Here is a 13,425-nt window from a genome sequence, read left to right as displayed (position 1 = left end):
GGAATGGAAAGACTAAATGCTTGGTAGAGAAGCTGAACGATTCCTTTCCAAAAGGATGAAAGTAAGACTTGTGGATGGTGAGGTTGACAACACTTTGTTTGTTGAGCTGACTGAAGCTCGGTAGCTGCGACTGACAACCGCGAAATTTGATTTCCGCTCCAGAGCCATTGGGCAGGTCGGCTCAAACCGGCCCCATAATGAGACAGGGGGGCCAGGCAATGGAAGGTCGCAGACTCAGGAGCAGAGCAGAACACTAACCCCTCTGCCCCTCTGCATTGACACCACCATTACCACGTGCTGCACCAGAGCCTTTGAATGGGTCTTCATGCATAGACGATGACTCCGATTCATGCAAATGTCTACATGCCGAGGCCATCCCTTCAATATTCTGTCTTGACTCAGATTGTAGGTCAATTAGCCAAGTCCAAGTCCAGGGCCAGTCGCCAGAACTGCGCGCATCACCAAGTGCTTCAATCGGTTTCGTTCTTGGATAATGTCGCAAGTCTATTCGGTGGAAAGAGGGAAGCCGCCATATCTATGGTATTCCCACCCCGTGGTCCAATTGTGGTATAAGATTTCCTTGCTAGTCTATGCTCTGTTCCGTCCCTAAATCGACCTTCCAAACTCACCACATCCAACCTCAAATTACCTTGTCTGTATCCCACTACTCAACATGGGCGTACTTCTGCTGGTGAGAAGCGATGGCACTATTATTACGGGTTAGAACACACTGTCGGGCATCTCAAGTCTAGGCCGTACTCACCGTCCACTGGGGTCAGTCTGCTTCACCCACTTCGGCACCCACCGCATCACGGTCGAAGCACAGCTCGGGGGGAAGTGCTCGTCGAACATGCAGCGGTACCAGTAGGCCTCCTTCGTGTCAGGGATGTCGCTGCCCCACTCAGGCTTGGGGTTCTTCATCATCTCATCAGTGACCTGGATCTCAGCGTTGTCCTTGAGCGCGTCGATCCAGCCGTAACCCACACCGTCCGAGAACTGCTCCTTCTGACGCCAGAGGATCTCGTCAGGCAGGTATGGCTCGTTGTCCGGCTCGTCAGAGGTGTCGAAGGCCTTGCGCAGGATGTACTTCTCCATGCGATCCTTGGTGATCATCTTGTCCGCCGGGTCGATGGCCATGGACGTCTCAAGGAACTTGAAGGTGGTCAGTATGCATGAATGGATGGAAGATGGTACGACGACTCTTCACATACCTCCTTGTCCAGGAATGGCACTCGCGCCTCAAGACCCCATGCTGAGGTGGACTTGTTGGCACGGAGACAGTCGGCCAGATGCAGGGCCTTAACACGGCGGACACACTCGTCGTGGAAGGACTCCTTGTCGGGGGCGTGTCCGAAGTACAGGTAACCACCAAAGATCTCGTCACTACCCTCGCCACTGAGCACCATCTTGATGCCCATGGCCTTGATCTTGCGGGACAACAGGTACATGGGTGTCGATGCTCGAATCGTCGTCACATCGTAAGTCTCCAGGTGATAGATGACATCCGACAGTGCGTTCAGACCGTCCTCAATGGTGAACGTCATGACGTGATGTTTTGTTCCCAGGAACTTCGCCACCTTGAGCGCCGCCTCGTTGTCGGGTGAGCCTGGCAGGCCAATAGAGAAGGAGTTAAGCTGAGGCAGGTATGTGACGGTAGACAATTTGTTCTCGTCGTCAATACCCACAAGACCCTCGCCCTTGTCCTCATCGCCGGGCTGGGGCTCCGCGCCGCCGTTGGCCTCCAGAGCAGCCTTCTTCAGGCGCATGGTCTCGCGCTGTGCAATTGATGCAACGAGACTAGAGTCCAGACCTCCCGACAACAGGACACCGTAGGGAACCTCAGCCATCAGCCGTTTTCGCACAGACTTCTCGAGGCTCTGGCGCAGAAGCTTCAAGTCGACAGGCTGTTGTGGCACCTTCGAGCCGTCCCACCATTTTGGCTCGAAATACCTTGTTGTCTGGCCGGTCTGGCTGTCGTAGATATGCCCCGGGGGGAAGGCCTCGATCTTGTCACACACAGGGTGCAGGCACTTGAGCTCTGAGCCGAAGTAGACAGTGCCAGGCTCCTTCGACGACCAGCCCTGGTACAGTGTGGTAATGCCGATAGGGTCACGGGCGGCTATCGTCCGGTCGAGCTTCTTGTCGTACAACACGAATGAAAACATGCCATCGAGGTACTTAGGGGCGTCGAGGCCATATTCCATGTACTGTGACGGGGTAATCAGCCTCTTCATTCCCTTCCTAACCTAGACGAGTGTGTACCAACCAGAGGGATGACGACCTCGCAGTCTGAGTGAGTCTTGAAGTGGTATGGTGTCTTGAGAGACTTTCGGATTAACCTGTGGTTGTAGATCTCGCCGTTGACGGCGAGAATGATGCTCTCATCGGCGTTGGTCAGAGGCTGGGCACCGCTTTCTGGCTGTGCGTCAGTTTGGAAGCTATCGAAGGCGGTGGCAATGCGACTCACCGACGCCCACGATACTCAACCGCTCATGGCACAAGACTGTCGCAAGAAGTCAGCAAGGCTTGCGCGACGTCTTACATGATATCCATAGGAGGGGCCCTCATACTTGTGTCCTTGCAGATGACACTGCCGCCTATAGAGCCACCAATGTCAGTGTACCGTAGGGCGCAAAAGAAAAGCGCGCGTGACTCAATTCTTACTCCAATCGGGACCTCTGTGCCGAATCCTGTAGCGATAAAGTCAATTGAGCTGCTCTCCAACCAGGACCGGTGGTACACACGCTTTTGAGAGCTTCAATGCGGTCGGCTTGAACTTTTGCACCTCGGGGTGTCTGCGCGCACGCTGTCAGTCGAGCTCAATCCGCGAAATTCATCGTGATGGTGGGGCACGGAGCTGCCCCTCCAAGGGAGATCGCCCCAAGCCATTGACTCGGGAAGGGTGGAGATTCGTACCTGTGACATGCGAATATACCACACATCGTGACTGGAAACTGTGTTGACTCTGAATATGCGGAAGAGGATGGCAAAGGGAAGGAGGATGCGACGGTCAAGAGGTCCAGCTGTCTGCTCGGCAGGAAGAATACTGAAAAAGAATGGGAGGGGAGAACAATCAGCCAGCGAGCCAGTCGAGCAATGGGTCTATCTATCCAGTAGCAGAGACGTCAGTTGAGTCAGAGTCAGCTAAATTCGATTTGATAAAATATCCTGATACAGCCCACCGCGAGGCCCCATGCGAAACGTAACGCCTGTGATTTAATTTTGGTCAGAGCTTGGGCGAGCTGGTTCCGATCTCGGGCGCGAACCTGAAGAGTCATCTACTGGTCCAACGCTTATCTAGGCCCCTGAGACAATGCCACGCTCCCTGATTTACATGCATTCCGTGTGCTTCAAACAGCGCCAACGGGATCCCCAAACTACCTACGGAACCACGAATAAGTAACTGACTAGCTAGCGATAACGTCGAGTGGTGGTTTGGCACAGCAGCGCCCAGCGCATTCAAAGTGTACGCGATCCATACGTCTGGCTTCCGGGCGCATGGCAACACAATTGTTGCCAAGACGAGTGATAGAAATGCGGGTCGATAATTTCAGAATGACGCTTGTACAAAACAGCTATCTAAGAGGGATTATCACTGTCCAAGTCTTGACAACTCCGTTCATTTAAATGTTGTGTGAGTCACGGCCAGAATCATTCAGAGATGTGGCCGAAGCTGAGCTTGGATTAATTGTTCCCTTAACCAAACGCCGAGGCAATGTATGAGGGAGAGTGAGAGCAGCGGAGACGTGTGTGAACAAGACCAAGTCTTGCATGTCTCTCCCTCATTCAACAGCACGGATGTCAGAGTGCTCCTCATTGCATTGTAATCGTCTCTTCGTTGGTTTTATTCAGGACTCCCGCAAAGATGCTGCGCAGTTGCGCAACCACATCGCATCTCAAACTCCGTGTAAATGAATCACCTGAGCCGACCCTGCCTGGTATCCGCCCTGCCTAGAACTCCGAAAAATCCTGCGAAAGTACACAACGAAGTGGGGAAGTCCAAGCAGCGCAAGCAAGACTTCACTTCTCAAGGGGCAGGGTTGTCGCGCACCACCCGCTTGACACGGCGCTCGTACTCCGCGCGGTCCTTCTTGAAGAGGTTATAGGCGTCTGCCTGCGCAGGCGACTCGGGGTTGGGATCGTTCAGGAGGTCCTGTACACCGATGAGAATCTGCTTTACGGTGATGGCCGGTTTCCACGCCTCCTCCTCGTTCAGTATGGACAGGCAAACGGTGCCGCTCGGGTAGACATTTGGATGGAACAGAGGCGGAACGAATTTGCCTGTGCATCATGTTAGAGCTTCGTATCCTCTGCGGCATCTTGCTTCGGCAATGTCGGGCTTACATTTTGGAGGCTTTGTCGGGTACTCTGGGTAGGTTTCCAAGTCACAAGTCAGTAATTTGTTTCTCCAGACTTGTTGGCTCGGGCAACATACCGTCGGGGAACTGCACCGTCAGCTTGAACTGGCCACCCTCCCAAATGGTCTTCTCCTTGCCAGGAATACCACACTCCCAGTTCTTGAGGTCGAGGATGCCATCGCTGTTTCGCGTCGGTCGCGCATAGAACCCGAACGGGTGATCGCGCCTCCAGAGCTTGCTGTTCAGTGATCTCGTCAGCGGGCTTGCAAATGCAGACTGCGCGTTCAAGCTGCTGGCCACACGTACCGCTCCTCTTGGAGACGATTCATACACAGAGACATGTCTGCAAAGAGGTGATAGTATTTGCGATAGGAAGGAGTACTGGCGCGCAAGGTCGACGATGAAGGCTTTCGAAAGCTGAAAGTTGACGCCGTTGGGTGCCTACCCGTTGGCAACGGCAGGCGATTTGGCGAAGCTGTCACCTCAAAACTTCCGAGGCGAGGCTAGAAGGGGCGAACGATCAAGAAGATAGCCGGGAGAAGGGAGAGACTGATATTTTAGCACCTCGTAATGCTTCTAAGAGCATAAAAGGGGGTGGGAGAGGGAAGTATCAAGAAGCTTGGTGATAGACAGCGGAAGTGTGGGGTGCAAACCAGAAGTGAGGCTCTGGTGGTTCGTCCCTCGACCTTGTAGATGGTCCACCCACTGTACCCTTGACAAGGTTGGCAGAAAATGGCACCTGTAAGGTTGCAGTGCAACCCTGAAAGAGAAGGCGGAAGGCCCTATGAGTGATCTTCTGCCTAGAACCCTGGACTTTGCCCCCACTGGGGCACTGGACCGATTGCGGGGATTGGCTTCTGACTGGAACCCTGTCACTGCAATAGAGAAGCACCTGGATAGGTCCATAGATCAGGACTGAATGAAGTTCCTCGGCATTGATCGACTGTCTTCACTCACCTGCTAGTAGTAGCCTAGGTATTGGGGCACTTTCTTTGGCATCTTCTCATTTTACTTTTGCCTTATACCAAGTTTGTCTCTTCTCTTTTACTAGCTGCCTTCACATCAAATTTTCAAAAATATACGTATTCCAGCAGGTGACAGGAACTGGAACAAGAGCTGAATCAGTTGCCCCTCACCCGTCATTACCTACTTCTTGTTGAATCCCCCTCCCCCATACGAGAGCCTCCGATCCTGTCTTGGCAGCACGAGAAGATGGCAACTAAGCCTAGCGACGTAGAGGCCTCAAAAGGGGTCTCCAAGGCCACAGAGGAATTGAAAGTGGAAGATGTGGGCGATGTGCCGGATCCAGATGAGGATGATCTGGACGACCTCGATGGCATGTGATAATGAGCCTTTTGGGAGGATCCGACGTGTCTGACCTAGGATACACAGATATGCTGGATGATTTCTCTGCCGTCAAGATCGAGCCAAAAAAGCCCGAGGTCCCAGCAGCTGGACCAGGCAGGCCTTCAACGACATTAGCTCCAGCCCAAAAAGAAAAATCCGCAACGGCCGAAGATGACGTTCTCTCGGATGACGACTTTGCAAAACAGCTTCAAGCTGGCATGGCTGAGTTAATGGGGGAGATGGAGAACTCGGTACAGTGACCCAGTCTGCGCCCCGGAGAACTCGCGATGCTGACATAACCAAGCCGGAAATGCAAGCTCAGTTTGAGAGCATATTCAAAGAACTCGGCGCCGCAGCAGCAGCCACAGGAGACCCCTCGTCAAGCGGCGCTGCACCTAGCTCTGGCGCCCCCGGGAATCCACAGGCAGCATCATCCAGCGGTGCGGACGCCTCGTTCCAGGACACCATCCGCCGCACGATGGAGCGCATGCAGAACTCTGGCGACCAGGCCACTGCCGCTGCTCAAAGCGAAGGCTCAGACGACTTCATGGCGGAGCTGCTGAAGCAGATGCAGGCAGGCGGCCTGGGGGAGGGTGGTGTCGAGGGGAGCGAGGAGGAGTTCTCCAAGATGCTTCTGGGCATGATGGAGCAGCTGACCAACAAGGACATACTGTACGAGCCCATGAAGGAGCTGAATGATAAATTTCCCGGATGGATGGAGAAGAACAAGGACACAGTTTCGGAGGAGGACAAGAAGCGGTACGAGCTGCAGCAGGGTTTTGTGAAGGAGATAGTGGCCAAATTCGAGGAGACCACATACTCAGACTCGAATGCAGCAGATCGGGAGTATATTGTGGACAGGATGCAAAAAGTAAGTCACCATTGTGAGGTTTGCGCAACATGGCCTTTGCTAACACAAGTTCCCCCTTTTCAGATGCAGGCTGCGGGATCTCCGCCGCCGGATCTGGTGGGTGATATGCCATCAGCGCAAGACGCTCTCAACGCTCCTGACGCAGAATCGTGTAACCCTCAATGAGCTTCAGAGCATCTTCGTTGGAGGTACTATCACCTGTAAATACAAGCTTATGCCGCAGAATGGTCCCCTGACCTGGAAACGCCGTTTCTATGATACCACACAAGAACGCCAGCCTGTCTTTACTCCAATGCAATAGACACAACAGTTTTCATACCCGACCAGTATGTAGGCAGCAAGAGCCAGAGCAAATCCAAATAGATACCAAAGCCCGAACGACACATTTCCATCATGACAAATCCATCTCGCCCGAAGACGAGGGCGCCTGACCCATACCATGTTGCTCCTGGGAGAGATAGTCCATGAACAGCGCGTCGTAGTCATCATCATCTGACAGATGTGGTGAATCAGGCGGCTTTTGTTCATGCTGCTGGCCCCATTGTTGCCCGTCAGGACCGCTGTCCTGTATTGATGCCATCATAGCCTCAAATTCCTCAACCTCAGCGCGCTGCTCTTGTTCAACCATGTCCAACATCATCTCGTCCGCATCGGGATTGATTGGCCCGTGTGCTACCGTTGAAGTGCCGGCTGATGAACTGGCGGCGGCGGCCTCCTCCCGCAGTCGCGCGGCCTCCTCAATGTCCGACTCGAACACTAGCCCATCGACATCGGCGTTCTTTGCTTGCTGCAGGTCCTTGTTCAAGGAGAACCACTCCAGCTTGAGCAACTAGGCCTGGGTGTCAGCAATCGCTGTCTCATGTTGACGTAATTTACTGGCGGATTCTAATCAAAGCACACGTACCTCTTGCTCGCCGCCCCTCCTCTCCCACCGGCTGTCGTCCGCCCTCTGCCGCACGTTCTTGAGAAAGAGCTTCCGCCTGCTCTCCTGCGCGGCCTCGCGCTTCTGGCTGACCACGGGGTTCGGCCGCGTGGGGCGCGCCGCGAACCTGCTAGTGGGCTTGGTGTGGCCCGCCCACGAGGACGAAGACGCGGATATGGGCGACGACTGGACCTCCCTCCGCGCGTTGGCGTCGCAGGCCGACAGTGGCGGCGGCGTTGTCGCGCGAATGGGGCTGGACGACAAGGGCGAGGAGATGGCAGGTCGGTGGGCTGAAGGGCTCGACAGGGCCGGAGGCGCGTGGCTGGCGAAGTCGGGGAAGATTGGAGGGAGGCCCATTGTGGTGAACATGACTCCTGGTGAGGTATGGAGAGCGGCTGCGTGTTGCTGAGTTCAGGATAGCGTTTGCATGGTTTCAAGTCGGTTTGCGCGAGACGGTTTCTGTCTGGAGTCTTTGTAGTGGCGGTTTGCACGTTTAAGTGTTGATGGCCGAGCCGACGCGGTTCGAGTTTAATGGGCCAGACCCAAGCGCGTCAATGGGGTCGCCGCTGAGTGGGGAGTGGGGCTGGTCGCAAACAAGCTTCCGCTATGAACGATGAGATAAGCCCCCAACTCCATCACCCGTCATCAACAAGAATTGATCGTCAGCCATGCCACATTCGCATCAGGCACAGATGATGTCTGACACATCCCCTCGAAATGATCAGATATCAACCAAGTTCCTGGGTCGAGCTCATGAGGCCGTATTATATGGCGTCCCACCATTCTTCTAGGCAAGCTCCATAGCTGCTGATGTCCAGGGCTAGTTGAAGTCAACTGTGGCTCGAGCCCCTATAGCGTTTAGAACAACAATTCAAGAGCCTCTTCTTCATGAATTGAAAGTCATCGTTCATGGATAAAAGGCTGGTTGGAGTTGCCTTCATTCCTTGTGGACCTGGTCTACGATCATATCGCACGTCAAGGCTACAGCTTCACGCACGCTTTATCAGTAATCCCAAATGGTGAGTGAATTCATATATGTATTGGAAGTTGTCATATGGCAACGCTCGTCTGCCGAGCATCCTAGTTCACGATCCGTTTTCTACTTGGCCATCTGTTGGTCCCCTATCTTGCTCGGCGCTCATGGCGGAGCATATGTATCAGAGATATTTACAAAAGAAGAGAGAAGTGGCTCCATACAAGAAGACTCATTGCCGCAGATGCTCTGGGTTAGAATTCTTCTTAGACTTCGCTCAGGAGAAGTTCGATGCCGCGGTCACCTTCGAGTCCGACGCCACCGAGACCCCGCTCACTTTGATGGTACCACCAGACGCGCTGGTCACACGAACATCGACGGTGCTCGTGCCGAACCCGCTCGAATTTTCAAAGAAGTTGTAATCAGTCCGAGTGGTGCTCTGCCAGGTGCTCCCGCCATCGGTGCTGACCTCCAGCTTGGAGATGGGTCGGTTCGAGTTGACGACCTGCATGGAGAACCAGTAGGCGCTGGTGCCAGACTTGTTGTGGAGGACAATGGGCGACGTGATGCCGCAAGCAACCTGCGTATACTGCAATTCCTCGAGTCAGCAATTTGTTTTTGAGAAGATGACAAGATACAGTGTGGTATTGTCTGACGCTCTCTATGGCTCAGTTCCGGGGAGGTGCTAAGCTGTGAAGAGAGAATGTGGTCTCTTGGGATCGCGCAGAATGGACATCAAAAGTTTCAGGGGGTCACTTACGGATGTGGAGATCTCGCCGGCAGAAATGGAGCCGATTTTCGCAAACCCGTCCTGGAAAAGATCCAGATGGCCCTCGTCACACTCGGGGCACTTATCGACGATCTAGAAGACATGGTGAGCTTGTGGCCAACCATGAGGATTGGTCGGGTGAGGGCCTACCATGACTTGGATCTTACCGTTGGGGCCGGTTACCTCGAGGCACCCACCGCACTGGGCGGCATTGTTCCAGGCAGAACCGGAAAAGGCGGTGCCGTACAACCCAGATGGGATACCCGACATGGTGGTGAACGAGCATGCTCCCCCGTTGAGGTTTCCACCGTAGAAGGTGGACGTGCCGGAGACAGCAGCGGCACTCAAAACATTAGTCGAGATGCTGGATGATGATACATCCGCGGCCGCGGACGACGAATCAGCGGCGGCCTCGGCCACGGGAGCTTCGGATGGCAAGACTGAGGGAGTGGCGGTTGACGCTGAAGTTGAAGAGTTTGGCCTTGTCCCTGCGACACAAACCGCGGAAACAGAGTCGACCGCAAGAGCCAAAAGCACAGCTTGGAACTTCATCTTGTCGAAGAGAATATGTGGGCAAGCAAAGGATGCTGAGATGCTTGATATCAAGTTGAGGCAAGGATTCTATCCGCCAACGAAAGTAAAGAACGCACAGTTCGGATGGAAAGGCTTGTCAAAAAGAACGACAGGGACACCAGGAGGGACTTAGGACACAGCGAAGACGAAGGAGTCAAGCAAGAAGGGGGCGGACAAGACTGCCGTCTGATATACTCCATGGCCCAGGCCCAGCAGCCCAAGAGCAGCCTCGACGGATCCATCCAGGGGCCGGGTGGTGCCGTTGACATATTAAACGAGCAACAAGCTTATCTACTCTAGACAGTAGAATAAAAGGATCGAGCAGGAAGGCGATGGTGGTGAGAGGGCAATTTCCTCCACAGGACCTACAAAAACAAGCACCCAATATGGCAAGGGGTAACTAAATCCGTGCCGCCGGCCAGACCCGGTTGATGCATGTATGTTCATGACTCTGACCAAGGGCGTGCGCTCCCACGGGGAGGCCAGGCACTGGGGACAATGCTGTATTGCGAGACAAACATGTTTGGGTCCACCCGGTAGTCGGGCGGCGAAGCGTTGCTTCTGCTGAGGACGCCCCGTTTCGTCTTGATGGAGTGGTGCGCAATTGGCTTACGGGAGTAAGTGGGGGTGGGAAGGGGGGATGCGATGTGATGTGGCTTGGAGCGTGAAAGGGGCGGGTATGTGCAGATTTTCCAAGTTATCCAGAAAATGCCCGAGTAGGATCAGGTGGCTCCTTTGCGAAATGGGCTTCACAGTCTCTTCATTTGCTGCACCATGACCGTACCATGATGGGGAGATTCCTCTAGGCAAGGTTACAGTAGCGAGAAGTGTCAGAATCGGGGATTTTGAGCAGTATCCACTCTGCAACATTGAACAGCCTAGGCCCGTTTCTAGAGGACCCACCCGCTTTGCATATAATGAGCCCATATACCTATACCCTGCTATTGTGCTTGTTCAGCCGTTGTGCCGGAAAGCAGCGACTGAGCGTAAAATTATTAAACACCATCGACAGCATTATCATCGTCGTCGTCGTTGCCCGTTCACCGTCCGCGTCGTGGCTGTGAGAAAACAATGCTCTAGACTACCTATTACTCAAAGTTACAATCCAGTTCACCTTCCAAAACAAACATACCGAGTGTCTCGAGTCACGTTTAAACAAATAAGGTTCAGCATTATTCTTGAGCCACTCTGCATCTTCCGGATACAGGTAAATAGCCCGGCGGGATAGCTGATTCAGCTGTCAAACATCGAGTCCGCCTGATCACAGTGGCCAGCATGAGAAAAACGAAAGATGCGACGAAGATGATATCCAACCGCCGGGGCAGTCACATCTACCTTTGCCGCCAAATTATGATCCACCCTTTCCGAGCAGTCGCACCCATCCATGGCCGCGTAACGTAGCCCCCTATTGCTTTAATTCTTCCACTGGTTCTTGAGGCAACCTGGTGTACCGCGTTGGCTCTATTGGATCAATGGCCTTCATGTCACGGTCTGAGATGATGACCGACCCGTCTGAATACTGTTCTTGGCCATAAATGCTGCGCGACGCAGCTCTCTAATTGCGATTCGGCCCTTTGTAAGTCTTTGGAAATTGCGTTCGAATAATCAACAGCACTGTTTGTCAGACAAATCAAAATTTTGTTGACGCCCACGATTAGAAATTACCCAACATTAAAATCCTTAAATCACGGCCAAGCTGGCTATTCGCCAGGTCTGATGCCGGCTGTGACCGTCACGCCTAGCAATAGACAGATCATGTTGGATACGGGTGTAGTGGGTGCTCTGTCCTCCTCTCATAATAGGGAAGACAATACGAGGCAACAGCAATCCTCCTGCTCCGCTGAGGTCTCACCTGTCGCTTAAAGACTAATATTCGAGGATTAGCCGGTTAATTCTTATTGAGTAAAAGTGCCTAAGATACTCGAATTGTTGTTAAGGTATTAGATCGCACGGTATTGAATGATTATTGTCTTCTTCCGAACCTACGCATTGTCATTCAAACACTGAAGCCTTGTCTTTCACTCTTAAATGTTGTTGGCTCTTACAGATTTACTTTTAAGCTTATATTGATAGGCTTCACTATGGATCTCGCATTTCCGTAGTCGCAATCCTCCTTGCTCAAAAGGATTTTCATTTTCACTTACCGCTGGGTGGATATCTTGATCAGAGATTACTCTTGTGAATGGTGCGAATACCGGCACGTTATTTTCTCAAATTTCCTATTATAGTTCTTGACGGCCTCAGGGAACATGATAGCTTTATAGACCAGCTCAGAACTTAAAGGCCAGAAGTAACTCGGAGAGGTTGGCGAAGTAAACAAGTAACCGAGGCCCACGATAAGGGGCTTAGGTAAGCCACTTCCGTGTCCTTGGCACAGGTCTGCATGCCTAATGAAAGGTATAATTGACAGGAACCCTCGTCTTCATATGACAAGTAGGTCGAAGTGATTGTGGCTTTCATTCCTATTTACAGGGTTCTCCTGTTTAGGCAGATCTATACTGTAGAAAGCGGTGTTTCTATCCGAAGTCAACAGGGCTCGATGCTGGACGAGACGATATCTTGACAGCGCTTGGCAAGAACCGCGTGATCAGCAACACATGCGCCTGTCGGCCGCGACTTTTTGGCACAAACGTAAGTGAAATCTGATGCCTATAAGCGGAACCGAGAGTTTGGGTAGTCAGGAACGAGGAACAGTAGGAAGGCACCCTGTCCAGGAGTCGGTTTAACCTGCCTCGCGGAGGTCGAGTTCAAACATCAGACGCCGCAAGTGGTGCCCAGCAACGATCATGCTGGTCTCCAAGCGTCATGCAAGCCAACTCCGCTACCGAAGCGCAGCTTTTAAATGGCCAACACATCCGCGTAGTGTCTTATGTGTTGTTTCTCGCTGACTGGTTGTGCTGGGCGTCTTTGTGATGAACAGAGCCGAACTTTAGACGACCTCGTTTGCCATTGATTGATTTTTCGACAACCAATACTTTCCCATCTCAGGCAAGATTCACGCAGCCAAGATGTCTTCAGTCCCCCCTGATAACTCGCTGCTTACTCTTCCGGTCGACCTTCTCAAGGGCATAACCAACAGCCTTGAGTCATCTGACGAGAAGTCGCTGAAGCTCACGTGTCGCCGTATGAATCTGCTTCTCGCGCCCCCGCCTGCGGCACACACACTCAGGGGAGATAAGCCAGCCAGGGACGGCAGGTCAACCCCGCTGCCTCAAAGTCCCCTCCCAGAGAGTGCGGCAATCACCCTACAGCAGCTGGAGCAGGAGAACCACGAGGTCGAACAACGCGATGAGCAAAGGGGCATGGAGCTTTCCGATACGGAAGATGGGTTTGGCGACGACGACAACAGGTCAGACATGGGCTCGAAGCCGACCAAGTACAAGGGCAGCAAGATCCTGAACTGGACGGCCCAGCTCGACTCGGCGCCGTCGAGCCCGAGGCTGCGCAGTCCCGCGTCATTCATGCATGGCTCCAGACCAGAATCGCCGCGCCCTGCAGAGGCTGAGCTGCCTGCGAGGGAGTAGATTGGTTCTCTGCAGGGCTGTGACGAGCGAGTTGTGTCGTCTTGCTCAGACGTCATCGCGGTGCAGACAACCGCGGTGCGCAGAGTTG

At 53.3% G+C, this 13,425-nt stretch overlaps 6 protein-coding genes across 6 annotated transcripts; 2 read left to right on the top strand and 4 right to left on the bottom strand.

The window, feature by feature from the left end:
• Window positions 1–664: 664 nt before the first annotated feature.
• On the bottom strand, window positions 665–2,942 carry J7T55_001164 (asparagine synthetase; the record flags this gene model as incomplete). The annotated part of the gene is made up of 9 exons (XM_053140452.1): window positions 665–707; window positions 764–1,152; window positions 1,212–2,207; window positions 2,267–2,415; window positions 2,468–2,503; window positions 2,571–2,597; window positions 2,665–2,690; window positions 2,745–2,795; window positions 2,917–2,942. 9 exons carry the CDS (start codon window positions 2,940–2,942, stop codon window positions 665–667), a joined length of 1,743 nt encoding a protein of 580 aa, XP_052996809.1.
• A 1,085-nt stretch (window positions 2,943–4,027) lies between these two features.
• Window positions 4,028–4,699, bottom strand: J7T55_001163 (ubiquitin-conjugating enzyme e2-18 kda; the record flags this gene model as incomplete). Its single annotated transcript, XM_053140451.1, has 4 exons — window positions 4,028–4,281; window positions 4,345–4,368; window positions 4,436–4,596; window positions 4,665–4,699. 4 exons carry the CDS (start codon window positions 4,697–4,699, stop codon window positions 4,028–4,030), a joined length of 474 nt encoding a protein of 157 aa, XP_052996808.1.
• A 1,053-nt stretch (window positions 4,700–5,752) lies between these two features.
• J7T55_001162 (pex19 protein) lies at window positions 5,753–6,741 on the top strand (the record flags this gene model as incomplete). The annotated part of the gene is made up of 3 exons (XM_053140450.1): window positions 5,753–5,956; window positions 6,010–6,576; window positions 6,640–6,741. The coding sequence occupies 3 exons, from the start codon at window positions 5,753–5,755 to the stop codon at window positions 6,739–6,741; spliced, it is 873 nt and encodes a 290-aa protein (XP_052996807.1).
• A 226-nt stretch (window positions 6,742–6,967) lies between these two features.
• On the bottom strand, window positions 6,968–7,867 carry J7T55_001161 (uncharacterized protein; the record flags this gene model as incomplete). The annotated part of the gene is made up of 2 exons (XM_053140449.1): window positions 6,968–7,405; window positions 7,481–7,867. 2 exons carry the CDS (start codon window positions 7,865–7,867, stop codon window positions 6,968–6,970), a joined length of 825 nt encoding a protein of 274 aa, XP_052996806.1.
• Window positions 7,868–8,748: 881 nt separating this feature from the next.
• Window positions 8,749–9,792, bottom strand: J7T55_001160 (rare lipoprotein A; the record flags this gene model as incomplete). Its single annotated transcript, XM_053140448.1, has 3 exons — window positions 8,749–9,060; window positions 9,232–9,333; window positions 9,391–9,792. 3 exons carry the CDS (start codon window positions 9,790–9,792, stop codon window positions 8,749–8,751), a joined length of 816 nt encoding a protein of 271 aa, XP_052996805.1.
• A 3,029-nt stretch (window positions 9,793–12,821) lies between these two features.
• J7T55_001159 (uncharacterized protein) lies at window positions 12,822–13,337 on the top strand (the record flags this gene model as incomplete). The annotated part of the gene is made up of 1 exon (XM_053140447.1): window positions 12,822–13,337. One exon carries the CDS (start codon window positions 12,822–12,824, stop codon window positions 13,335–13,337), a length of 516 nt encoding a protein of 171 aa, XP_052996804.1.
• Between the last annotated feature and the right edge of the window lie 88 nt (window positions 13,338–13,425).

The sequence above is a fragment of the Diaporthe amygdali genome, assembly GCF_026229845.1.
Source record: "Diaporthe amygdali strain CAA958 chromosome Unknown NODE_6_length_1560011_cov_65_102424, whole genome shotgun sequence".
NCBI lineage: Eukaryota > Fungi > Ascomycota > Sordariomycetes > Diaporthales > Diaporthaceae > Diaporthe > Diaporthe amygdali.
Note: the sequence above shows the minus strand (reverse complement) of the source record. Positions and strands in the feature narration are given on the sequence as shown.